General features: G+C 41.7%; 1 protein-coding gene across 1 annotated transcript; it reads left to right on the top strand.

Moving 5' to 3' along the window:
* Positions 1-73: 73 nt before the first annotated feature.
* Positions 74-19,502, top strand: TMEM167A (transmembrane protein 167A). Its single transcript, XM_071455139.1, has 4 exons — positions 74-178; positions 10,301-10,410; positions 15,147-15,181; positions 18,334-19,502. Exons 1-4 carry the CDS (start codon positions 176-178, stop codon positions 18,402-18,404), a joined length of 219 nt encoding a protein of 72 aa, XP_071311240.1. The 5' UTR covers positions 74-175; the 3' UTR covers positions 18,405-19,502.
* The last annotated feature ends 8,304 nt before the right edge of the window (positions 19,503-27,806 follow it).

Raw genomic sequence — 27,806 nt, forward strand, 5'->3', positions numbered from 1 at the left:
CGCGCCGCGTCCGCCCCTCCGTCCCGCCCCGCGCCGGCAGAGCCGACCAATCCCGACGCCCCGCGGCGCCGCCAGCGAATGGCGGCCGTGCCCGCGCCCCCGCGCGCTGAGGGCGCTCGGTGCGCGCTTCCGCCCGTGGCGGCGGCCGGAAGGTGATGTGGCGGAGCGCGGCGCGATGGTAAGCGCGGGGCCCGCCCGGCCCTGCCGCGCCGGGACCGGGCCCTCCCCGCTCCCCTGCCTCTCCGCGGCCCGGCACCGTCCCCAGCGGCGCCTCCTGGCCCGGGCGGCGCCCACAGAGGTCGCTCACGCCATAAGCCGCGGGCCGCGGGAACGGAGCCGCCTCAGGGTTTTGGTGGGAGTAGCGCGGGGCGGGTTTGCATCAGGGGTTTGGTGGCAGGAAAAAAACCCCGTTTTTTGGCTGTGCGGGGCATCAGCAGCCAGTGCGAGGTCGGTCAGGGACTGTGCGTGTCTCTCACGGCTTCTTGACGTCATTTCTGCTCTGCGTGGCGTCATGGTGGTGTTGGGTGACGTCATCCTCAGAGCAGTGCGCTGAGCCGCGTCATTGGCTGCTTTTCAGGGGTGTCATCAGAGGCCCAGGTCCATTTACTCTTTTAGATTATATCTAAAACTACATCTTTTATATATATACACACACACATATATATATATATATATATATACACATACATATATATATGTATATATATGTGTATATATATATACCTATGTGGATATATATAAATTATATATATGTATGTTTATATATAAATTATATATACGTATGTATATATAAAAATTGTATATGTATACATATGCATTACCTTTTTCTTGTCTTTTTAGAAGTTCATACGTTCACAACATGTGTAATTGTTAAGAATATAGAATTATATGTAATATAACTTACCATATAAATACATAGTTTTAAGGGGTTTTTATAGTTTTGCAAATGCATAAAAGACAGGTAAGTACATCTGGAATAGAATATCTATGCCTATATATGAGTTTATTATGTGTATTACCAATATATGTGGATATAAAGGTACTTACATATATATTTATGGCTGTATGCAAATATATAATCGAACATTTTAATAATTATGTATTATATATTATCAATGTACCTTTTAATATAAACCAAACACATAAAAAGTGTGGTTAGATATATACATATATGTGTGTATATATATATATATATATATGCATATATATATCAATAAATATACATGTATAATATATGTGTATAAATATATACATTCTTTATCTAGAGTTGGTCTAGAGGCAAATGGGTGGTTTTATTTTTTTTTTTCCTTTTTTTGTTTCCTCCCCATTTTTCCAGTCTCTGCATAGGTAACAAAAAATAAGTGTTCACATTTCTGTCACAGTTAACTGCTGAGCAGTGAAATGCTTTTTCTTAGTCAAGGTTTGTACATTAAATATTTATATATAATATATAATAAATAATATATATCTGCAGAGCAGATACATGAACTTAAATTAAAAGGAAAATCAAAGGAATAACTGAATTAACATAAGTTTTTTTCTGTACAAAGTACATGTTTGTCCATAAGTTCAGCACAGAGTTTGTTTTAAGATGGGAATTTTTAGATTTTTCTAATCACCAGGACGTGGTTTGGGTTGAAAGGAACCTTTAAAGATCACCTGGTTGCCCCTTTCCCATGAGCATGGACAGATTATCCATCATTGCTGTGCAGTTTAATGGGATATTGCTGTAATTCCTGTGCATTTACAGAAAAGATCAATAGCGCTTGAAGTTCCTTATGGCTCAGTTCAGAAAAGGGTTCCCAGGCTCCAGATCTTGTCACCAGCAAGAAATTGCTGGGAGTTGCTCACCTGAGCATTCCTTGGCAGACCTTTCAGAGGAACCTGCTCCAGTCTGGGGCTCCAAGCAGAAAACAGAGGAGATTTTTTTCATCATGAGAGGCATAAATTATCTCAGGAGATCTAAAACCCACGTGCAGAAAGCAGGAGACCTCTAATCAGTGGCATGGAGAGGTGAATGTAGAGAATTACAGCAGCACCTCGCTCTTTCTTGTTGTATTTAAAAGGGTTTGAGGTGATAGAAAAAGGCAAGAGACCTTGGTGGGACATTGGTGCTGCTGCTCAGTGTAATGATTAAATACAGCTAATTATTTAATATTATATCACTATGTCGTTTATATTTTATATGTTTTCTTAGTGATACGTAAGAAATATGTAACAGTAACTTCAAAAGAAAGGTAACGTTTAAATCTAAGAAGATTATGGCAAATGTATGAGATTCTTTCAGGATTATCTTCTCCACTTGTCCCTTTTCCTTTCTCCATGTGTCTCAAGGATCCTGAAGCAGGAAGCTCTTGTAAGGATGGTTTGCTTATGATTTAATGTTGAAAATAAGGTGAAAATAAGTTTTTTCAGCCTTACTGTGATGTTTGAATTTCTTCAAGAGAGCAGCAGCCCTCCAGGACTTTGGGTCCTCCATGATGACACCTTTGGTGTCAAGGCATTTTAGGGGGAAAAAAGGATAATTTTTGAGCTCACATTTGACTGTGAGTGAGGAAACAGCTGCTGTCTGTGTGTCATGAAATGGAAGAGATGAGAGCTACATCTCCAATTTATTCTCCTTGTCCAAAGAGTAAGAGCTCCAGTTCTGGAAAGTTAGCAGCACTCTGAATATTGTATATTCCATAATATTCTGAAGCATGATTTCCAATGGACTTTATCCCTTGGAAACTTTTCATCCCATTTGCTAGGCTTTCTTACCACGTCCTTCCTGGCTGAGCAGATGAGAACTTGTGATCGGTGAAAGGCCAGATGCTTCCAAACAGAAAAAAAATGATATAGAGATATAGGTATAGATATAGATAATATACTGTGTAAGATACAGTGTGTAAGCTGACTTCTACCTGTCTTTTTTTTATGTGAAAGCAGAAATTGTGGGATATTTTTTTTTTTCCTCTTCACTGCCAGTGGATAGGGAAAAAAACTCAGCATTTTGACTTAGAGCAAAACCCTCACTATTTTAAATTTAATCAGCTGTGGAAGCCAGTAGAAGCTTCTCAGTGGATTCCAAACTTGCTGGGGATGGAAGGGATGCACCAGGGATGCACAGCTCTCTCATTTATTTAGGAGCAGAATGTGTATTGTTTGCTGGCTTCCAGGAGTCAGTTTGTCCTGCCAGCTTTTGGGATTTTACATCTGACAGCTTGACAGAAGTTTTCCTGGGGGGCTTGAAAAGTTTGCCACGTGCATGGAGGGAAGGAGGGAAGAAGCCAAAGGTGATGTTAAAGTTAATGAGGAACTTCTCAGCTCCTGAAGGGTGGTCTTCACTTTCCTTCATAGCAGAAATGTGAAGTTACATTGGTGATGGAGATTATTTAAAAGGAGTGCAGAAAACTTGACAAAAACGCCTTCTTCCCTGCCACCCTCTGGTTGGGGCTGATCCTGGCCCCCCCACATTACTGCACAAGAATTGATTTGGGAACTTTCCACGAGGACAAACATTTCTGTCATAGTCTTTGTTGCTCTCTTAGTGTGGTGTTTATAGAAGGAAGGGGAGTTGCTCATAGAGCCGATTGTAAAAACATTCATTAGTAAATATTATTTCAAACCAAGCTGTTGGATATAAACACACCAGAACCCAAGACACTGCTCTGAAAAAGAAGCTTTCAGGAGTCTTCAAGTACAAATTTTTGTGTTTGTCTTATTCAAAATTACAAGAATGAATCCATCCTCATTCAGATTTGCTAGCAGCTTTGTTTTTATCATGACCTAAAGGTGCATAGGTTTAAAAACATCTTCTAGGTCATATTACAGTCTTAAAGTGTCATTGTATTGTGACTTTATTTCACCTGAAGCGTTTAGTGTAGATACTTCTGTCATCTTAGAGAAGTGAAAATACATTGTAAGTGTTTTATTTCTGTGATTATTGAACTGAGGAAATTGTTCTGTCAAGGTAAGATGGTCTCTTTTTGCAAGAGTAGGATGCAGGGAGTCTGCTTTAACAGATTTACCCAAAACGACGCTGGTTATGAGAAACCATTTCTTAGCTGAGTGCCATAAAGAAGTGAATGCCACAATTCAATTTTTTGGTTAGACACCACACACACTCATTGTAATAGCTGCAGCACTGAATATGTTTTTCTGCCAAAGCACAGAGCCAGGCGTTCAAACTCAACAAAAGTTTTTGATTTTCAACCGAGGGACTGTGGAAACAAGGTGGAACAGCTGTGAAAAATATTACCTGTCTTCCAGATGCTAAATATTCAAACCATGCACCTGAACCTGTGCCAAACAAGAGACTTGCAGAGGTGCTGTGGACCTGCCCAGGGCCAAGGGACAGATGAACAATTGACATTAAGACAGATGAACAATTGACATTGTTTCTTAACTAAGTATATTTTTTCCTGGTATTTGTTCTTCATGTTTCAAAGTGATGGTTTGACTATGAATGAACAAAAAAAAATTTGGAAAATAGTATACATACAATATTTATCATTCTGTTTTGTAGTTTTTAGGTAAATTAGAGTATATCTTCTTTTTTGAGAAGTTAGACTTGTTCCCATGGCCATGTTCACATTCCTGTAGCACTTCTGTTCCAAACTCCTGATTTTTGCATGCTGCTTTTATTACAGTAAGGATGTCAAAAAGTGTGCTTTACTATGACTCTTACATCTTCCATTCACACACAGAAGTTTTACTGGTTTTTTCAGTTTCAGTACTGAATTTATGGTGAACTGAACAGTGTGATGTGCAACTTCAGATGGGAGAGTTACTTTAAAAAAAGGGCTTATTTAAAATACTGCTTTTACGTAATGGGGGAAGACAGAAGAGGAAGAATATCTCTGTAAAATTTAAAACTGTACCATGTACAGAGAAGACCTGAGGGGAAAGGTATTATGAGATTTTACTGAAATATCCACCATAGTTCTTTGATTGTTTAGTAAATATGTGGACATGCACACCTTTGTGCTACAGTGACCCCAGTAAAAAGACTTCAGTAGTCACTTTGTTTTTCATAGTAAGATATTTTGGTGAAATGCTGCATCAGCCAGCTGCTTTTGCAGCAAAAGTTCAGTTTTCAAAGTAGATATTGGGGCGAAGAGGGAGGAATTCAAGCAAGTGTGAAATTTCAGCATCATTGCCTGGAGGTGTCTTCTCACTGCTGGTCTGTGGATTTGAATTACAGTAAAAATCCTAAATGTGCTAAAGTCAAATGAGCTTTTTATAGGGGAGGGCAGCTGTGTCCATATGGTTAATTAAGTGTTTAATTGTTTGAGGAAATTGTTTTAAATAGATGTGTTAGTCTTCAGTTGTCTGGAAAGCATACATGTTAGTTGTACTTGCCATTTAAACTTGACAATGTGCTTCTCCAGAAAATGACTGGGAAAAAATTCCCTATTTCTCTAATCAAGCCTTAGCTTGCATTCCATGAGTGCAAAAATACATCTTTCAGACAGAAATCTGAATGAACATTAAATATAGTACTTAAATTCTTTGGAAATGAAATACTGAGGAGAACATGCTGTAAATCCAAGGTAAAAAGCCATATTTGTGCTGGGACAACTGCATCTGGCTGGTATTTGGATACTTACTAACACCCCTTGCTTAGTTTTGTTGTGTACTTTTAGCAATAATTGCTTCAAACTTCACTAATTTGCACTTTTTGTAATTTTTTTATGATGCTAATTAGCATGCCTCTTTTACAAATGCTTGTTTTCCATTTGTTTTGATCAGATTGCATTTGGCAGCAGTGGGATAAGTAACTATTTTTTTAATGGATTGGAAAATAATACAGTTAGATGCGTGTATTAATTACTTTTTAGCAGTTGCTGTGGCTTTCAGGTTGGGAGTAGTACTACATGATTTATATCCTATTATTTTTCTCAATATTATATTCTGAAAAATTTGATTTTACTGATGAAATAAGAATTGCAGGGCCTAATGGAAATCCTAGATAATAAGCATTTTCTCTTTCAGCTTTGTAAGGACCTCTTCGTTAAAATTTCATAGTTTGATTAACTTTTCTGTGATTAAATTTTTATCACCTCTTGCTTAACTAAAGTTTATGTGCAGTATGTATGCTCTTGCTCACAGTATGAGAAAGGCAGCTGAATGATTGGGTATCCATATTTGATTACAGAAAACATAATTATTCATCAATTCTATTATACTGCAGAGGAAAAAAAATAAAACCACTCCAGAAAGACTGAATATTCTGAAGCGTATTATACAGAGATTATACTTTCTTTAAAATATTCCAGTTATTTATCTGTGTTTGCCTACATAAATTGGTTGTTATAATAGTAACCACAGGGCAAAGTTTTGCAACTTGCTGGCACTACAATGGCCTCTGCTTTTATAGCACAGATGGATGAAATCATCATGGTCACGCTGCAATCAGAGATAAAATAATCATTTTGTAAATACTTTTTAAGTCTAGGGAAGGTTAAGCTTTGGTTTCAGTGCTAAGTCTGCTGGGATAATCTCAGAGAGTTTTTGTGTTAGGCTTTCTACCAACCCAAAAGGACAAAAGCGTGGGGTTTGTGTTCTCCTCCCGCACGTTTCATTTTCCCTGGAACCATGATATCAGGTGGTTTAATTTTACACAAAAGTCTGTGGGGCAAGGGGAGAATCAGCGGGTCCTTGGTGACACTGACAGTTTCATCAAAACCTTAGGGTGTGATTCACTGCTGTGCTACCCAGGGCTTGCATCAGGAACCCAGGTGGTTTGTGAGTGTGCTGCTGCCTGCAAGGACAGGGAACAAAACCGTGTCTGAAGCAGAGAGTATTGGGGTGAGATGGAGTGAGTGAAAACTGCAGAGATGGATAAGTTACAGTGTCTTGTCTATGGGTGTTGTCAGTGCAGGAAAGGGCTTAGAATCAATGCATTCCTTATGGTTATTTCTGCATGTTGAGTTAAATACTCCAGCAAAGTGCTAGATCCATTGGTAACCACAACTCTGAGGTGCTGATTTTTTTCCTCTTCTTCTGCCCAAGTTTAGCAAATTTAATGCTGAGGGACAGCGTTGTCTGTGATGAGGTTTGCAGGAGCTGTGCAGTTGTTGTCATGATTCCCTGTCACAGCCACAGAGTTAACTTTTAGCTTTCAATCAACACTTACTAAAGTACATTAAACTTCAGTTTATACTCAGATGGGAGTACATTCAGACAACTCTAGCTGTACCATTTGATTTCCAACTACTGTATATTCCCCTGAGTATTTATCTTAATACAAGCCACTGCTGTTAATCCCAACACATTAAACTTGCAGGAGTACTAATTCTTTATGGTTTATTACGTGGAGTTTTTACTGAGATACGTTATGATCAGGAAATAATATTGAGGCTCTTTTTAAAGGCCCAGTTTTGGGAAGGATTTAAAACAGGCTTTGGGCATGTAGCTCTCAAAGCTCAAGTCCATAGCCTTAAATTTCCAAAGACATTGGAAAAAACTTGTCTTGTTCAAGTTCAGGTGACTTCAATACCTCATTGATGCTGCAGGTGATGTGATGCTCCACACAGGAGGGGACACGGGGAATGAGACAGAATGGAGCAACTGAGGTGTTCCCACTATGTCAGAAATGCAGATGTAGAAAATTTCAGCCTGTGGAATTAAAGCTTGCAGTGTCTAAAACCAGAATAAAATGCCAGTGCTGGTTCTTTTTGGCATTGCAGCACAGGTCTTATGAAGTTGGTTGTTATTTCCCCCTCATGGGGACACAGCCTAAGAGACAGCACCAGTTTCCCCATGTGCTGAGATCCCTTTGTAGTGGGAGTGAGGCTCACAGGATCTAAGCTAGTCAACACAAGTCAAAAAATTGAAATTAATACATTTTCATCGGAGCAACCCAGTCTAAACAAACGAACAGCAACACATCTACATTGTCCAAGTAGCTTGCTATGTGAATGCAGTTTTTTTAAAGGATTCTGAGCAATGTATAATTCTTGCAGCAGCTTTTAATTACATCAGTTGGAGCAGCCAGATGTAGGTTGCTGCTCTCTGTGAATTCAGCTGGGCCATGAGAATTACTTCAGATGTGAAGAGTGAAGCCGTCTAATTCAGGGATAAATTCTCATTTCCAGAAATTGTAGGCAAATTTTGGAACGCTCACATCTGCCCTTTGAAAGCGGCTGTGCAGATAAACGTGTCATTCAGAGCGCGTTTCCGTGGAAGGGCAGATGGGATTACAGCCACAAATATCTGGGGAAACACGTGAAGACTCCAACAAAGAACAATTATATACGATTATATACTGCCCCAGTTGGCTGGCTGATAGCACATTTCATGAGTATACATTTACAGCCCCTGCTTGAGAGGAAGCAAGTGTGCCCTGCTGCCATTTTGCAGTGCCGGAGTGCCCGGTGCCGCCTCGGGAAGCAGCTGCAGGAATCCATGGGAACGCAGGGCCGTGAGCTGTCAGAGCAGCTGTCTGTCTGTCCCGCAGGACTGATCGGGTTAATCAGTTGATAGGCAGTATCTGGCTGTGCCGAGAGCAGCCGCTCCTGGATCCGGCCCCGCCGCGTTCCTAGACCCGCAGGAGCCAGGGGGAATTGAGACTTGCCTGGTTTCTGGAGCTGGCAGGAACTTCTGCTGAGCACAAAGGCTGGGGGTGGCAGCGTGTTGTCCTTTGTGAAGAGCCTGTCCATTTATTTATGACATGACGGGGCAGAAGGGGTGGCTGGTTGGGCTAAAATGCTAAATTAAATATGATTTAGGAAAGGCTGTGGTGTGCGAGGAAACCAAGCAGCCTCGTGGCTGGGACAGAAGGGCTGGCTTTGGATGTGGGATCACTGTTCCCTCATCACAGAAAGGGTGGGTTTCAGGGATGCTGAAATCCCTGCTATACAGGGTGCAGAGTCAGAGCGCCTCTGATGATGCTTCTTAACAGAGTGGCCTGTTGGGCCCCATTAAGTGAAATACTGAAACCACTTTAGATAGCTAACCCTGCCTAAAGCATGTGTTCAGACTGGAGCTCTGTCCATGTTCTGGAGTCCATATGATCCATGGAGACTTCTAAATAAGATAAAGTACTTTGTTCTGTTTTGCTGTTGATTTTGGTGGGTTTCGGTCACCAGGTTTTGATCTCAGTATTGGAACGCTTGCGTGTGTTCCAGTGGCTTTCCTTCTACTAGAACTTGTCATTTTTCTCTCCTATTTTCCACTGAACTAGAATAGTGTGGTTTTTTATTTATAATTCTCATTAGCTAGATAGATTTGATCATCAGAGATTCAAAACATTCTAATTTTGTGACATAGGAAGACAGCACGTGCACACCGACAGAGATGTGCCTCAGGCTGCGTGGAAATGAAGGCTCTCATGTGCCCTAAAATATGCCTGCAGAAGGAAATGCCGATGTATTATCCCTTCCTAAGTGCTAAATATTTACCTTTAATTAAATACCACTACTCAGCCAGCTGGGTTGAGCAGTACGAGCACAGGAGACAGGAGTTCATCAGAATTCCAGAACAAAGAGTGAATTTCTTGCATTTGCCTTGACATTTTATGGTTTTGGTTTTTTTTTTTTTTGGAGCTCACACTAAATCAGATTTGCAAATGAGCGTGGCAGAGTGAAGGTAAAATAAAGCTTTTTGAAATAAGCAGTTGCCTCTTACACCACCTGGTGCTGTTGCACTGACCACAATGTCAGTTGAGACACTTCAAGAAAAACCCCAAAGCCATAAAAAAAAAGAATAAAAGGTTAAAAAAAAAAGGTTTATGGGTTGCAGTTTCTGCTTATTAGTGTTATTTCACGCTTCAGTAAATTGCCAGATATTGCAGCAGTTTCTCAAGAATTGTCTCTTCTCACTGCCACTAGGCTGATCAGTGTTTGCTGTCAACAACAGAACTTTCTTAAGGCAATTTCATCAATTTCTTCAGAATTTACCAAAGAACTAGCAGTTCTGAAAGTGTATTTACAATAAAGATGTTTTCAATTTGCAATCAGAACGTTATTTGAAAATAAAAGTAATCAGTTATCATAGTTCAGGTGGGCTTAACTTCCTACAGATCTGTTAAATTTGGCCTGTAGCTTTTAAAAAGTGGTATATTAACAAACCTACTGCACATTTTGTGTTATGTTTTGTCTTGGCTACTGCTGGTTTCCTTGCCAGTCAGTCTTCATTCTACTTTCACTACCACCACCATATTCCATTGATGGAAAGGTTTTCTGGCTCATTGCAGGTTTTATTTTTGGTGTTGTCTTAGGGGTCACCCATTTTTTCCAGAACTTCCACTTCAAGAGGAGTTCTGCACTGCAGAGATGTAATTATTTTTTTTTTTTCCCCCGATTCTCTTCCATAGTCTGCCATCTTCAACTTCCAGAGTCTGCTGACTGTGATCCTGCTGCTCATATGTACCTGTGCCTACATCAGATCCTTGGCTCCCAGCTTACTGGACAAAAACAAATCCGGGTACGTGGCCTGATCATTTCTAACATCCACAAGCTGTGTGGGTTCAACTGCAGCCTTTCAGCATCTCCTGATGAAGTCTGTGATAATGCAGATCCTGCTTTGAAATTTTTCTCTCTTTAAAGATAAAAATCTTAACTTTGTGCCTCACAACAGAGTGCAATAAGGTATTGGCAAGCGCTTAGTTGCAATTTTATTGAAAGATTTTATTAGCTTGCTAACCTTGCTAACACTGCATTATTAATCTTCTAGATTTGTAGCTTTGTTGTTAGATGCTTATTAGAGATACAGAAATGAGAGACAGAAATAAAACATTCTCCTACATGTGGCTATTGTTGTAATGATTTATTTTTGATTCCTAGGGTGGGTAAGAAACCAGCAGAAACTGGTTTTTTGCTTGTTTGCAAGATAGGTGTTTTGCAGATAGAAGTTTGAAATACAGCTCTAGCAATAATCTGTAACTGAAAGAAAACTAAAACTATTTTTTAAAATAAGCAACGAAGTCCTCTTGTGTGGTCTGTTCAAATCATGGTTTTGTATTCTCTAAGGTGAGGGGATTTCTAGAAGAGTTTTTGAAAGCTTCTAGAAATCTTAACTTTATGTTTTTTAATCATATGGATGCTAGCTGTGATCAGCAGAACTGTGATTTGAGTGTGGTGGGTTTCAAGTAACCATTGGGCAGTTGTGACACAGAAATGTGTGGGGCTGCCCACAGAACTTCAGTAATGCTGTCACCTCGGGTTAGTGCAAAGGAGATGATGTTTGTAGAAGCAGGAGGTAATTCTAGGTGGAAAAACAGACAAGCTTTTGGATAATGAGTGTTTGACTTCTCCACTTTTGCCATTAGGTCATTTCCTGTTAAATAAAATGTTCTTCTTCCCTAAGTGTCTTCCATCACTTTGGCATTTAAATTCAGAAGTGTTCAGTTTTAAATAGTGTTGTGACCAAGAACACCAAACACCTGAGTGTTTGCCTTCTGAAAACCTTCGTTGTAATTAATCTCTGGGGTTGCTGTTTTATTATCCATGTTTTTTTTAAATTTCAACAGTGTAAGATACCCAAATTACACCAGCTTTTTTTTTTTTCCTAATTTGGAGTTCTAACATGAAAACACTTGTGTCCTTTTATATGAGGCCACAAAATTGTCACTACAGGAGAGGTTTCTTTGGATGGAAGTGAAGATGGAAGAAAGGATGACTTCATGAAGGACAGGGAGCGGGGGGATGAGGGGAGTTTGGGTGTCTGCTGGTGGAAGATAACACAATAGTCAATGAGGTATACACAGTAAGAAGTAAGAATGTTTATTTTACTGATTAAAATTTTAGTGCTGTTCTTGGCAAGGAGTGTTTCCTTTAATCTGGAGCTACTCTGTTTATTCTTGAGGCAAATCTGTCTGGAGTACAATAGAACTCTCTTCATAAAATGTTTCCAAGGGGTGCTGACACTGTGGAGGAGTTGGGCGTTTGATGTGTAGGTTTGTATTTATGTAGATGTAGGACATGCCATTTTGTTTTATATATATATATATATATATTTGTAGACTACTTTGTACTGGAGAATAAAACCTTGGCCTGGAAGCAATGAAAATTGTTTCCTGTATGGTAGATTTTTACATGGAGCTCATATGGTGCTAAACCCCTTTCCCTCTCTTCTAACACAGTCCATGCTCCAGTGGAAATGTCTGGACATGTGGGATAAAACAAATTCTAGTGATATTTCAGTTTGCCACAGAGGTGCTCTTACCTCATCATTCCTGCTCAAAATAAAAGGCATAAAAAAGTAGCAATAAAATACTAAAGTGACAGAAAGGAGGAATGTTGATAATTATTCACTGTATTTCTAGGTGAGTGGTAACTTTGCTGAGGATTTAGGTCTGTTGATAATAAGTGAAGAAACATAATTCCTGTCAGTTGAGAGATGCTGTTGCACAGTGATGTCACCCATCCCACATAACCCTGCATTTCCTCCCCCTCATTTCTGCCAAAGGGTGCCTTTTCTTACCGAGCCAAACAGAACCTTAAACCTCATTTTCCCTGAATGTTTCCATGTGCTCCGTCCTGAGCAACAGTGTTAAAGGCTGGGAAAGCAAGTGGAGGTTTACTGTTTCATGCTAACTAGAGGAGAATGTGCACCACAATGTAATTCTCTCCTCCCTGCTAACCAGAAGGATGTGTTAGCTCATGTGCAGCAGAGATCCCCTTTGATTTTCCATCAGCATTGCAGTGGGGATGTCTCACACTCCCTCCTGCAGTGGCACTGGGCTTCTCCTGGTGAACACATGGCATTTTGCAGCACACCCAGCCTTAGCAGTCATTGTCTGAGGCTCCACCACCTCCTTCTCAGCCTAAGAGGTTCCATTTATTTGGGTGGCTTTTTTGTCCTCCAGGTAACCACATCCACTTTTCACAATGAGTGCTTTTAGCATTTTAGCACCAAGAGCCAGGAATCTGCAGCAGGACGTGCGCTTTTGGGCTGTGGGTGCCAGAAAGAGCAGGGATCCCAGCCAGACCCACACCTTCACCTGCATCCAAACAAGGATGGAGCAGTACACAAAGGGTGGAGAAGCAGTAGTGCAGTTACACCGAGGAGCTGCTGCAGGAGGAACTGTTTTGGAGCACAGTTATTCAAGGCAGCATCACTTCTGTAATAAGCAGGTTTTGATTTGAAGAAATTTGAAGAGGTTCTTGTGGACCTGGGATGAGCACTAATGGGAAAACCATAGGAGCAGGAGTTTTGCACAGGCTTTTCCTGCAGTGGGAGCTCCCCAGTTCTTCCAGAGGGTACATTATCAGAAGGTCCAGAATGCTCAGCAGCAGCTTGTGTGGACAAACAGAGGTGATGAGCTGTTCCAGTAGCACAAAAGCCTCTTACAATGTCCTGGTGTCATCATGGCAAGGCTGGTCAGTCCTCATGCCAGTGACTTCAGGCTCATAAATTGTTAATTGCAGTTGTTAAAGGCAGCTGGTTTTGTACCTGGCACATCAGGTAGGAAAATTCCTGTTTTCGCCAAGGGGGCTCTGTAGGGAAACGTGCAGTAGTGGCTTCACATTAGTCAAGAAATCCCTGACAAGATGGAAAAATACCCTTGCTGAGATGGTGAGGCAAATTCAACAGACTTCCAGGCTGCCTGAAAGGGTTAATATTCTTTTGGGTTAATATTCCCATGCAAGATTCTTAAAAAGTATATGAACAGAATAGTAGTGTTTTATTTCTTTGAGCTCCTGGGCAAGCTTTTGAGAGATGGCAATATGAGAAGCAGGGCTGTGGAAGTTTTCCTGTTGGTTTTGCAGCATGCAATCTGTAAATTGTAATTTTACAGAGAGCGAACAACAGTTTTGAGAACCTGAGGTGCTGTCAGTGGAGCACTTCAGATTTACACATGAATGCCTTCCTACCTGCACACATCTTCAAAAAGTGCATGAGTGTGTTCAGGTTACTTTATTGTATGACCTCTCAGCCTGGAAAAGTGTGGTGGTCTGTATGCAGGGATCATTACTTCTGCTTGTGGGGCTGCATAAAAGCAGGAAAAAAAGAGCTTTGGCTGTACAGAAATACAGTCAAACCCAAATATATGTGTGTGTGTGTGTACACATTTTGCTTGAGGTAAAACTAAAATCTAAAGCACAGATGAAAATGCCTGCTTTCTGAAAATGGAAATGGAATGCTGTTCATGGTGAGCTGGTCAGCAAGGGGTACATAAGTCAAAAAGCATTTCACTTTGAGCTTGAGCACCTCAGTCACTTGCTGCCACCCTTGGTCTTCACCTGCCCAGCACTGAATCTTTGACTCAGAAATAGAGGAGGCTGCTAAATGGACAGAGAGATGATGAAGTAAAGCAAGACCACAAAAGAGGACATAAAATAGAAGTAGCAGAGAAATAAAAGATATGTTGACTGCTCGAGCATGCAGGAGCAAGTGGCCCAAGCCTACCTGTCTACTTTAAATGTGTTAGAAGTAAGGAACTCTCAGAGCCCAAAAAAGGGCAAAGACAAACAATCAAACCTTGTGGGTATGAGTTCAGAACATTATTTGTGGGGTTGTGTTTACTGCCTGCTTGATGGCAGCTCTCCAAGTGCTCCCCACAGTGTTCTGTGCCATGTGTGAAGGAATTCTTCCCGCAGACAAGCTTTGAAGGGCTGAAATCTGCTTACACAGGACACCTCAGTGTTCTTCCCCTTCTTTTCCTCAGATCCTAAAGCAGTCCCTGCTCCTCTGGAGCTGTTGGTAGGAGATTATTTTAATTACATAGAGAAATTGTGGGTTTGGGACATCCCTCTGGGTTTTCCCTGGGTTGAATTCTGCTTTTCTCCATTGCTGTTACACTTGTGAGAGGTAAAGTCCTGGGCAAGCAACACAGGAGAGAGGTATGAGCAAGGTAAATGTTGGTAAAGGAATAAGAACGAAAAGAATTGGGAAGATTTTTTTCTTCACAAAACTTTCTGTCTGGGATACTGTATTGTAGATAAATATGGGGTTGTGGTGAAATCTTTAGATCTGGAACACAGAACAAATTGAATGCATTTTTGCATGCAAAAAGACCTCTGCTAGATTTAAAACTTTGCCACTTCTGTAGTTCATACTCTGTACCCTTATGTGCAGGTTATCTGCTGTTTTCTGGTGTTCAGGAGGGAATCAAGCTGACAAATTACTGTCAATTCAGATTATTTTAACATAAATAAAATCATTTTACTTGGATGTATTAAACCAAGACCCTAATGAATTTATTTTTATCTTTACAGACTGTTGGGGATATTCTGGAAATGCGCCAGGATTGGTAATTGCTTTTTGTTGTTTTTTCCCTTCAAAATCCTTAAGATCAGTCCTATTTCTCCCGTAATTTATTAGGATTATGTTGCCATGTAGCAATGAAAACCATACACATCCTTTGTCTTCAAAAATGCAGGTTTCAGTCTCCATGAAATAAAGGGGCAGGATATTGCTTTCTTAGATTAGCATCATGGAAATCCTGCATCTTCTCATGTCAGTTCATGTATCTAGTGTTACATTTTCAAAAGTTTTTTTTCACTTCTTGCCACGTGAAACAACTGAGGGTGCATTTATAACACGCAAAGAAATCAATGATTTCTTATAAACTGCAGTCTGTTTGAAATTGCAATGGACTGTTTAAAAAAAACCCAGATATTTACCTTACAGTAATAAAACAACATGGAGTTCATAATGCATTAAGGTTCTGTTTAAGCATAAATGTGGTTTTTTTTCCCTTTCCCTTCTTTGCTCGGCTTCTGTGCACTTTTGAATTACACAAAGCTGTTCGTGTCAAGTGACATCTGCACACAGGCTGATCAGCTCTATCTGATTCTTGACATTTTCCCATAACATTGGTTTTATATTTATTTTAATCCTTATCCTGAATTTATTTTGAGAAGGAAATTGGAATATGCAACAGAAGTTTAGTCTTAACATTAAGGTATATCCACGATTTAGGGGAAAAAAAAAAACTACTAACCCATCATCAGTGTTCAAATTGCATTGTTCATGCAGAGCAGAAGCTTTGAACTTGTAATTCTAGATCTTCCTACTTGTCACTGAACCTAAAGAAAGCCTTTACGATTCCCTTTCTACATACCCAGGCAGAACATTTTACAGGATGTCAAAAAAAGCATTGACACAAAAAATTGGGGTTTGGTGAAGAGCAATTGTTGAAATGATTGCAGATATTGTCCTATTTAGATAAGAGACATTGCAGGACCAATTTTAGTGCTGTAATTGAAAGATACTGGGAAGGTGGCAGCTGTCAGAAATGAATTTTGAGCTATACCAGGGAAAACAAATGTAAAAAATTCAGCTGCATTAGGGTTTGTTTAAAGCTGAAGAGAGCACCCCACCTCACCTTGCCATCTTCTTTGTAGTTAATTAAGTGCAAAGATATTTTTTTCAATTAGCTGTTTCTTTTGCAATTTGCATCTAGAGTGGACTACTTTGACTTTCTTTTAGGCTAAGAAGTGGAAATGGGCTTTGGAGATGATTCCTGTCATTTTATGTGTGTTAGTCACAAAGGCAAGTAGAGGGTGTAGGTTTTAAAAATGAAAATGTCTGCTGGCTTCCTTTACATTTCACATCCCTGGTATGTTTAAACAACCTTTTCACATGTACATAAGATCTTAATCACCGGCAAGTGGTTACATATTTACAAAGTTGTGCAAAATAATGTTTAATCTTGCCACATGGTGATTTCTCTTTTAAGAAAATTAAGAGCAGAAAAGCATAACCCATATGAAAATTGTAATACCCTGAACCGTAGGAGTTGGACTTCCTCAAAATTTATTTTAAACAGATGTGAAACTGCAGACATTAATTCGTTCAGTTATTTGAAGTTTAATTAAATATATGCCAGATCATGACAGAATCTTGTAATGTCACTGGGCAGTCAATCCTGTGTATGGGAGGTGTCACTGCGAGTATTTTATTTTTCTTTTACTGTGGAAAGTTTGTTCCCTGTGTGTTTAAAGGTCCTGCTGGTAAAAGAAAATACTTTTTTTCATAAAAATTGCACCATGCTAAACTTGGGAGCTTTGGTGGTGTTTTTTCTTTAATGTTTCTCTGAAAACTGTGTCTCTGATAAGGTGGTTTGTAAAGACAAAAGACCTCACACAGCAAAGGGAAATTGAACTTTGCTTAAAGCAAACAGCCCCAGCTCTGTCTTTATACTCCTGTGTGTGTAAAAACAGGGATCTTCTCACTTTAAAGACACATTTCAGTGTTAACACTCCCTGGCTGTTCTGTAGGCTGGAGGTCTCTCCAAGCATAATTCGGTGGAACCACGAAGAATAAAGTTTGAGTGTAAAAACATCTTGCTAATTAATGGAGAAAGTGCTCATGTAAGTAGGTACCAGTCTGATTAACATTACTGATGTTCCCCTGGTTGTGTTACAGTTTCCCACCTGAGAATAGATTTTTTCTTGAAGAACAAGACAAACAGACCTCTGTAAAGTTCTGTCCTGGACCAAATGGGTGGGAATAGATCTCTCACGATTGCTTTTGCCACCAGATAAAAGTCTATTAATTGAGTAAACTTAACTTTCTTCCATAGTTTGCCCTGGGAAACTCTGACACCAATTTGAAAGAGTCAGAAAATAGAGGTGTCTGTGCAGCTTCTGTGATCTGCTGACCATTTTTATCATGGAAATCTGTGGACCAGACCCTCTCCACGTGCTAACAACGTTATGTCTTCTTAAAAAAGCAAAAAAAGGCATCTGGCTCTGTCTGGGCAGCTGTGAGCTCACAGCTCTGGCTGCTGCATGACACCCCGCACAGAAGATTCACACTGCAGGTGGCAGGTACCAGGACCAGCTGCACCTCAGCTGACACACAGCAGCAGAACCAGCAAAAATGGGGTGTCCTGGGCAACTTCCCACTGCCTGCCCCCTGACTTTGGCACGAGGAGGTAGCAGCGACATAAAACTGCACCTCAGAAAAGGGGGTTTGTAGTGAGATGGAAGCCCTTACATGGGCCAGAATCAGCCAGTGCCACCCCTGCCATGGCAGGGACACCTCCCAGTGTCCCAGGGTCCAGCCTGGCCTTGGGCAGTGCCAGGGATGCAGGGCCTGCCCACCCTGCCAGGGAACAATTCCTCATTGCCAAAATCCCAGCCAGCTCTGCCTTCCTTCAGCCTGAGGCCATTCCCCATAATCCTGTCACTCCCTGCCATGTTTACAAGTTTACAAGTCCCTCTCTCAAAGCAAAGAGCCCCAGCTCTGGTTTTATGTATGAAAACAACCTGTCCTACATCCTGTGAATACACAGCTGTACTTTCCTGCCTGCCTTTTCCCCAGCTAGAAATGTTGAATACCAGTTTGCACGTGCTGTGGCAGATTTACACTGGGCTAGGAGCAGGTGTGTCTGTTTAACCTGCTTAACCACACCTGAATTTCTGTTTGTTCTGGGTTCTCTTTCCCTCCTGGCAGGTGAGAGGAAGAGCCCCTACGTGGCCGTGTGCTGTGTGGTGATGGCCTTCAGCATCCTGTTCATGCAGTAGCAGCTGGCGAGTGTCCCCAGGTACCCAACAGCAGATCCTGTGTCAAGAAAGGATGGGAAGCCTCAGCAAGTCTCCTCTCACATGATGGATAACCTCTCTCCTGGTGGGCACCCCTGCAGATGGACCAGCGTTAGTGATCATAACCCAGATGAGATGTGCTTGTTCAGCCAGGTCAGCACTGACACTCCTGCTCTAACTCATGGAGGGGTGTCTGGTGTGTGCCTGAGCTTCGGGGGAGCTCTTTTTGTTTGTTTCTTTTTAAACACCATGCAGTTGAAAAGGCTTGCTGTTTCTGATTCTTTAAAATTTCTTGTCCAGTAGACCTGTTGAATGAAACACTGAAATGGTAAATCAGCCACAGCAATAAGACCACCCTTTGAAGAATAAAGAGTGTTTTGACTCTAGGGGATGTTTATCAAAGTATTTTTAGTTCTTGCTGCCTAAACAATTCCTCTTGATTTGTAAGTGATGTCTCCACTCTCATCCTAAAACTATGACCTCTGACCTAAGTTATACTCAGCTATTTGTTTCTAAACTTGTAATTTCTCAAATAAACTCTCAATATTTCTGTTGTTAAGATGTGAAATAAAGGCAGGGACCATAATTGTAGTGATGTCTGATTTCAGCTACTGAGAAGGCAGAGATGGGGGATCTGAGACACCTGGATTGTTCTCTGTAAAAAACCACATGTACTCATTTTTAGAGTTCCAGAATGTTGAGAAAAGGATTGAAAAGGCTCTGCTGCTGCCGTTGCATGCATGGAAAGGTTTATCAATTATCAGAATGAACAGTCAACTGCAGATAAGGAAGTTGCATGTCATAGTATAAAGGTTGAAGCAACTAAATTACGCTCACCAGTAGTAAAGATTAGATTACTTTTAATGATACCTCCCATTAGCACTTGATTCTTAGTTTTGCACACTTTCAGTGATCTAGTGACTTCTTCCATAATGCCTGACAGGTGTGTGTTATATCAGACACCTGTGTGACTTCATACTGGTTGAATTTGGGAGAGTTGTGTGTTTGCAGTATTTGTTGTTCTGGAAAGGCTTGTGATCAGAAGGAACAAAGCTAAAAAGTAAAACACACTTAAAGGTATGTTAACTGTTGTCATTCTTGTTTGAAAACCTTATTTTCATCAATCCAAATTATCCTGCAACTAGGAAAAAAAAGTGATTTTGAGTTATGACCTTTGTGTTGTCTCACATGTACCTGCGAATCTAAATCACCATCAAAGTAGCCATCCAAACTTTTCTATTCTGGGCTCAGGAAAGATAGATTTCTCCAGTTTGGGCCAAATAAATACCCCTGGCAGTGCAGAGCTGTGGGACTGTAACCAGGCTGTGCACAAACAGAAGCCTGGGACTGGGCAGGGGATGTGGGGAGTGCAAAATCTGCCCTGTAACTTTAAATGTGGATGCTGCTCCAAACAAGGCATCAAAGCAACTCAGGTTTGGGTGTCCAAGGAGCTGTTCCTCACCAGGGGGGAGGGAGATTCCTAAAAAGTCTTGGGTTTTGACTGTTCAAAATATGCAGAGAATCATCTGGTAACTTTTAATGTTGAGTACTTGTATTTCAATTATTACTGCTTTTAATAAATAATGGAATTTTTATGATATTCACACATTTCCTAGTCATCCAAGATGTTCTAATTACCAGATGAAATTCTTAATAATCCCTGGGGTTTAGCTGCAGGTAGGAATACCAGTGAAAGAACCCAATGAAATTTTTTGTTCTGAGTGTTTGAAATTATTAATATGGAGGAACTTTGTTGCAGAAACCTTCTCTGTTAAGGTTTTATTATCCAAGAAGCTCAGAGAGGCCTCTTCCTGGCTGAGTTATTGTTATTCAAACAATATTTGTTGCTTATTTGTTGTTCAAACTCTATTTGTTATATGGCAGCTCATCCTTTTGGCCTAAATGTGGGTGATGGATACTTCTCAGTTGGATTTTTTTTTTTTTTTTTTTTAATTTTCCCCATAAATGACATTTTCAGGCTGTTCATTAGGTGCTAGCTGCATGGCTGCTCAACAAAACTGTCTGGTAACAAGATCTTTAAACTGATAAACTGCAGTTCTGAAATTGCTGCTTCAGGCAGGTGTTTCCCTCAGGACTAGGTCTTTGGTTTTCAAGTTTTTAGCTTTGAAGAGATTGATATGTCTTTTAGCGAGATACAGAGTAAATATTGGTTTCCCAGGTTAGAATCTTAAAACCATTTTGCTTTCTTGGCTTTCTTTTTGTCATGCAGAAGAGTTTGCACCCACAGCAGGTTCTGTACACCTTTCCCTGTGCAAAAGGAACAGTGATTAAATGTGACTGAAGCTCTAGTTGTGCATGCTACTGTGGAAAATTGTTTCCACATTGACACTTCATCCTTTTTTCCTAAACAGCATCATGGATGTTGCTGATGCCCAAATATCTGAAACACAACATGCTGCTCCTGGAACACACAGAGTATTTTATACCTTTGCATGTACTTGGTATGGATTAATGTTGTATTAATTTCCATCCACATCTGCACTTTAAGTGGCCTCAGATTCAAAGCAGGGATTTAGGAAGGCCGAATGGAACAGCAGTAATTGCCATGTTGGGAAATGAGTAAAGCATGAGTAAGAGATGGGATCACAGTGAAGGTCTGATGTTCTGGAGGGACTGATAAGCAGCTGGGCAGACGTGGCTGGTGGAGGAGGAAAGACAAAGTGGAGTCCAAGGATGACAGGAAGATTTCCTGTTCTTGGAACAATGTCCTTGTTCTGTGAATGCCCTTTCTACTTCCACAACCACTGCAGTGAGCAGTGGAAACACAGTGTCACCAAGAGGTGAAGCTGCACTGTGATGGAGGGAGTAAGTGCTCTGTGAGTGTTCTGAGGCTGTTATTATTCCAGTTTGTCCCCACTTCTGTCCCACTGGCATCTGGGGCAGAGCCCACTCACTCTCTGATGCCTAGGAAGGCTCATCATGATTGATTCCTCCCCCCCCTTCTCCCTTTGATAATCATCCTCTAGAGAAAAGGAAGCAAAACCAACATCTTCCTAATGATTTAAAATGCTGAACGTGGTGAAACCCACCAGAAGCCAGGAAAGTGTGATGTAAACCTGCTTCCCATCCTCAGGCAGCAACTTTGCGTTATCCAGTCCAAACATTCCCAGCAAAGAAAAGTTTTCCAGCCAGGTTTCTTTTCCCTCCCTTTTCTCTGGTTTTTTACTCACTCCAGACACGTTTGGGGAGTGCTCCCAGCATCCATCACAAGGCTCCACATGTGTTTGATGGCACTTGGCTGCCTGGAGAAGCAGTTTTCCCTTAGCTCCTGTACTGCAGTGTAATCAGCATGCCAGGCATGGGAGATCCACACTGAAAAGCAGGTTTTGAGCATGAGCCCTGAGTTGTTTACCTGGCTCTTTTATAAATAGCACCTCTTTTTTTATGACACCTCTAGACCATAAGGCAAAAGGTGTGGAGGAATAGTCATTCTGCAGGATCTAAAAACAGGGGAAAACCTTTCCTGGGTGCAACATGACCAGTGTCCCACAGCTAACCTGTGCTCTGTGGTAAATTTTTTTACTCCATTTCAAACCTGAAGGGCTCGTGTGGCCAGAGGCACTGAAAAACCTGTGTTTTTCAGTCAGTCAGGATATCATCCATGTCCAGAGGTTTTGCCTCAATTCCAGGGAAACAGCTGCTGCTGCCAGCTCCTGGGACATCAGGAGGGGAGATGATTACTTAATTAAGGAGTGGGGAAGTTCCTTGCTGATCTGTCACATTCAGAACTTTCTATGAGAGCATCTCATCATCATCATCATTTATGTTGTTTGAAATGGCTCTTTGGAAGCTGTGCCACAGGAAAAGAGGTTTTCCCTCCAGCCCAGCTGAGTGGGAAGCAGGCAGTGCCCATGCCCAGCTGCCACAACATTTCAGTGAAAATTTGTGCAGGCTGGTTCAGCTGAGGAACAGCCCTCCAGTTTGTGCAGGCCCAATTAACCTCGATCATCTCTTTTTCAAAATAACGCAAACACAAAATCTAATGCATCACCCATTTACATATAGTCAGAGGAGCCTATCACATCACTCACACCACATACCAACACTTACCTTTGGCAAACTCAAGGGTTAAAATACTGTATTTTCCCCCAAAGGAAGACCAGGAGGTTTTGAAAGGGTAAAATTATATATGGCTTCGTTTATTCCAGGGGGAAAAAAAAAAAAGGTGGGGGCTTGTTTTAAAACACAGAAGACTTGTTTTAAAGAGAAAAAGTCAAGTCAGGTCAAAATATAGAAATACCCTTTTCAATTCTAAAACCTCCACAGCTGGTCATTCCCACATGCAAAAACTTAAATAACCTTTCAGAGCTGTAGTAGGGCTAACAAAACCTCCAACCAAATGATAGATGTATTTGGACATTTGGATGTATAAATGTCACACCCAGTGGAATTAAGAGGAAATAAATAGTAATTTGACAGCATTGGCAAGCTGTGTTTTCGACTGTGTAGCACCACCAGCATATTTTACAAGTGTATCACAGTCATGAATAAGCCAGTCCAGACACACATTCACAGACCAGTTTTGATTTCCTATTAAGCTACATGCTCATTTTATTTCCCCCACCCTTTCCAGCTAACAAGCAGCCAAGTGAACGCACTGATCCTTGTCTCTTTGGAACAAATTACCTCCAAATTCTCACGATTGATTCAGACAACTTGGATCATTGGATTGATAAAACTCCAGGAGACAAGGGAAAAAAAAAAAAAACAAAAAAAACAACCTTCCCAGTGATAAGGCATTCTTGACATTTGAATTGTTTGTCATTTACTGAGGACGTAAAACCCTGATACCAAAGATGGCACTTGAAATTATCATCATCACTTGGAGACCTGCCTGGGGCTGGGGCTCCCTGCTCCAGAGGGGTTTTTGAGCTCACTCAAAGACTCAGTGAGTTCTCCCCCCAACCTCTGCCCTGCAGAAAACATGCTTCTGCCTGCCCAGGGACACATTCTGGCATCAGTCTGATCACTTAATGATACCCCTCCTGCACAGACCGGAGGCACGGAAAAGATTTCCATCTCTGAGTTCACCCTGGCTTCTGGAAGTAATAAAAACTGTTTCCTCCTCTTCTTCTCACCGGGAAGAGCAAATCCTTTGAAATCCAGCTGCTTTCAGGTCACAGCTTGGTTGCTTGGTTTGACCACCTCCACATTCATAGAATCACAGACTGGTTTGGGTGGGAAGGGACCCCAAAGCCCATCCAGTGCCATGTCAGGGACACCTCGCAGTGTCCCAGTGTCCAGCCTGGCCTTGGGCAGTGCCAGGGATGCAGGGGCAGCCCCAGCTGCTCTGGGCACCCTGTGCCAGGGCCTGCCCACCCTGCCAGGGAACAATTCCTCATTGCCAAGATCCCAGCCAGCCCTGCCCTCTGGCACTGGCAGCCATTGCCCGGCTGCTGTCCCTGCAGCCCTTGGCAATTGTCCGTGTCCATCTTTGCTGCAGCCCCTTCAGGCCCTGCAAGTTACATATTGATTATTCACCTCCCAGTCTCCTCAGGGAAAGCAGCAGGCCGCCATCCCTATTCCACCCAACTTCTCCCCTGCTAGGGACAGTTTCACCCCTAGCACTGGATGAGGCACAGGACACGTGAGGGAATTCCTGTTTCAGCGCCATGCCTGTGCCAGGCAGCAGCTCAGGCCATCACCTGCCAGGGCTGCAGAGGCTGCCCCGGCCCCAGGGAGAGTGAAATCCACTCAGAGCCAGAACAGACACACAGCAGCAAGCTCAGAGCTTAGCAGCAGTCGTACCTGGACTTTCCTTTTATCCCTCCAAATCCAGCTCCAGAAGCTGCATCAGAGCATCTGATCCTTGGAAGTGTCTGAGCAATTTCTATTGCAGTCCCTCCTGTGTTTAAACAGGTATTGACTTCTCAAAAAGGAAGATATATTCTAATTTACCTGAAAACTAAAAAACAGAACGGTAAATATTTTATGCATACTATTTATCAATATTTTTTTTGTTCATTCATAGTCAAACCACGTCTTTCAAATATGAAGAGCAAATACCAGGAAAAAATATACTTAGTCAAGATAAAATGATAAGTTCTGCTAAGCCTGTCACGTCCCTTTTTAGGATTAGTTCTCAGTGCCAGTAAGTCTAATTTATGCCCTCACCAACGGATATACAGAAACACAGAGAATTTTGAGGGTGGAATTATTCCATTTAAAAACACTCCTGGTTAGAGCATACCCTACTGTTCATGGGGAAATTGACAGACAATTAGAGACCTCATCAAAGCAAGTGGAGTTTTCAACAGATGTGTTTGCTGTTGAGCAATTCCACAGCCCCATTAGGAATCCTGAGGCATCTTCTCTTGAAGCTTTTAGGAATCAGAGAAAAACCTGCACCGAGTTCTGTGTGATCTTCCCTCATTTCAGGAGGTTGCCCGAGTTCTTTTGCAGCCCTGAATTCATGCAGATTTCAACCAGACCGTGTCTGCTTCCAGGGAAGCTGCTGTGCTTCCAGCCAGAGCATCCCCCTCACCTGTGCCCTGGTGCCTGCAGGTGTTTGGGCAGTTCAGCTGCTCATTAATGGGGCTCTGGACGTGTCCTAGATGAGGACACAGCCCTTTTCTCATTCCACCATGCCAGAACACCCAGCAGCTTTGTGGGGAGCAGCACTCAGCACATGAGGAAGAGCTCAGGGCTGGAAAGGAAAACCGTATCCAGCTTGTGTTCTGAGAGAACCAAGACTGTTGATGAGCTATTTATTATAGTGAAGGATGTTCCCTAAATTGCATGTAGAGGCAGAAAAGCGTGGGGCCTACTCAGACTTTAAATCAGCCAAGTGAATTAAACTGTAATCCAGATCTCAGTCATATAAATAACTACAACTCCAACATCTCTAAGAAGACATTTCATCAATTTATCACAAATTATAACTGAAATTCTCTGATTATAACTGATTCTCTGTGCTGCTGATACAGATTTTGGCCCTTTCCACCTTCCAAACTATTATTTCTCTATTGCATGCCCACCTGGAACAAAGTTACTTGGGATGACTAAATAAGCTTTACTTCCAAAAAGCCCTGTTCCAACAGACTGCTGTTTTGTTCTCTTGAAAGCTTTATTCTTAGAAATGAGACCCTTATCAAAACTTTCTATCTCAGAAAAGACATGATTAGCCCCCATTTCACCATAAAAATGTTCTTGTTTTGGAGGGAAAATAAAGATTTCTATGTAAATGCAAAGAATAATGCCTCAAAATGTCTACAAAATTTACAATTCACTAATGTGTATGATGCTACCAGATGATACTCATAGGGAATGACAATAGATGTGTGTCCAACTGGATATTATCCCTGTTCCAAAAGTGCAGACTAATCTCAGCTGTCCTCGTGATTTACAGCATCGCTAATGGAAGCAGTTTAGCAACATTTTCTGGCAAGCAAGAGCATGTGCACCAGGGAGAGGGAGAAATATCCCACACTGGAGGGAGAGGAGGTGTTTGCTGAAGGGGAGAAGGATCCTGTCAATGTAAAACACACAAACAGAATTGAAACATTCTGGGTTTTCCTCCGTGTTTCTTTGTATCCATTGGTGAGTACATAAATTAGACTTACTGGCACTGAGAACTTATCTAAAAAATGATGATAATGTCAAGACCCAAACAGGGCAAAAATGGTTTAAACTCATATCCTGGTTGCTTTCAACTGATCCAAACTTGTCCCAACATCATTCATGTGAGGCAAAGATGCCTCCAGAACCCATTTAGCCCCATTTCTGCTATTTTGTGACAACAGTGCTCTATTTTGTGATAGTAATTCTCCGTTGTGTTTAAGCTTGGAAGCCTCTCTTCCCTCACAACTTCTTTTTCACTTACAATTCCCTTTTCCTCAGACACTGGATTTGCTCCTGCAGGATAGCTCACATGGCACTATTTCTGCTAAAACTAACAGAAATAGCACCTCACCTGGAATTGTCACACCTGCCAGGTGATTTGCCCAGTATTTTCCTCCCTTTCTGAGAAAAAAACAAAACCCAGTCAGCTGTTGAAATGTACAAGGTAGATAGATACTCAGCCTCTTTGGTTCTCTGGGGAAAGAACACTGGTTCTTTTTTCTCAAGGGTTAGTTTTTAGTTTTCCTTGACCATTTTTTCTTGTTCTTCTGGCTCCTGCTTGGTGGCTCCTTTCCACAGGCAGCTTGGGAGAAAGAGTCCAGGGAAGCTGTGGGAAATCACCAGGGAAATCAAATGGAATCATTGCAAGTGACACAAAGCAGTGAACGAAACTCTTTCCTTCCTCAGGCTGTTTACATTTCTAAAGGCTTGGGTGACTGAAATGCTAGGATTAATTAAATGTACCAGCAGTCAGTTCTGCAGAAGTTGAGTAGATCTGTTTCGTAATGGTAAGAAAAGTGAAGAGACTAGAAACAGGAGGATATTTCTCTTTTCTACCACATCTGGTTGAAAAAGAGTATGTTTTTCTAGGCAAGCATGAAAATGGAGATGAAAGAGGAGTTCTCCACTTTAAAAAAAAAAAAAACAAAAAAGAGAAGCTGGTTGATTGTGATTGTGGAAGTGGTAGGGAATGAATCAAAGCAGGAAAAGCTGCTGCCAACCCGCACAAATGTTATGGCCGATTGTCAAAATTCAATCACACGGGAGAAGAAACACCAGGCTGTTTGTCTCTAATCAGAGTCTGACAGGGCCACACTCGACTGGGCTGGAGTGAGCTGCTCCTCCTTCCCTGGGGGCTCTGAGATCCACAGAACCATGGAATCATCAGGGCTGGAGAAGACCTCCAGGCTCATCGAGCTCAAAGATGAGCACAGCACTGCCAAGGGCAGCACTGAACTTGTGTCCCCAAGTGCCACCTCTGCACATCTTCCTTGCCCATGCACAGGACAAAATACATCAGCTTTTTGTCACTTAAGACAGCAAAAGTTAAGGGGCACAGCCAGGGTGTTTTTCTCAGGAAAAATATCTCATTTCTGCTGCTCTCTCTGCTTTTACACCACTTAGGGAGCGGGAATGTGGCTTGCCCTGGTTCTCCAGCCCCAGGCTCTTTCCAAAAAGCAGATTGGCTGCCACGTTATGCACAACCAGGACAAAAATCTTAGATTTGCTCTCCGTACAGAAGCCACCTCGTCCTTTTGTTGCCAGAAGCTTTCATCACCTGCACCTGGAAGAAGGAAGGACGTGCAAATGGTGGTGCAGCCTCACCAGTCCGTTCCCATGAGGAGCTCAAAAGGCAAGTCCCCAGCTGTCCCACAGGGAAAGACACGAATTGTCATTTTAGAGATGCCTCATTCCTTACACTTTTAAGTTAAAACATTCCTTGACATTTTCCAGGGCAGGCTGGACAGGGCTTGGAGCAGCCTGGGGCAGTGGAAGGTGTCCCTGCCCATGGCAGGGTGGGAC

The sequence above is a fragment of the Agelaius tricolor genome, unplaced genomic scaffold, assembly GCF_023055355.1.
Source record: "Agelaius tricolor isolate 1412-34295 unplaced genomic scaffold, bAgeTri1.0.p SCAF_44, whole genome shotgun sequence".
In the NCBI taxonomy this organism is placed as follows: Eukaryota; Metazoa; Chordata; class Aves; order Passeriformes; family Icteridae; genus Agelaius; species Agelaius tricolor.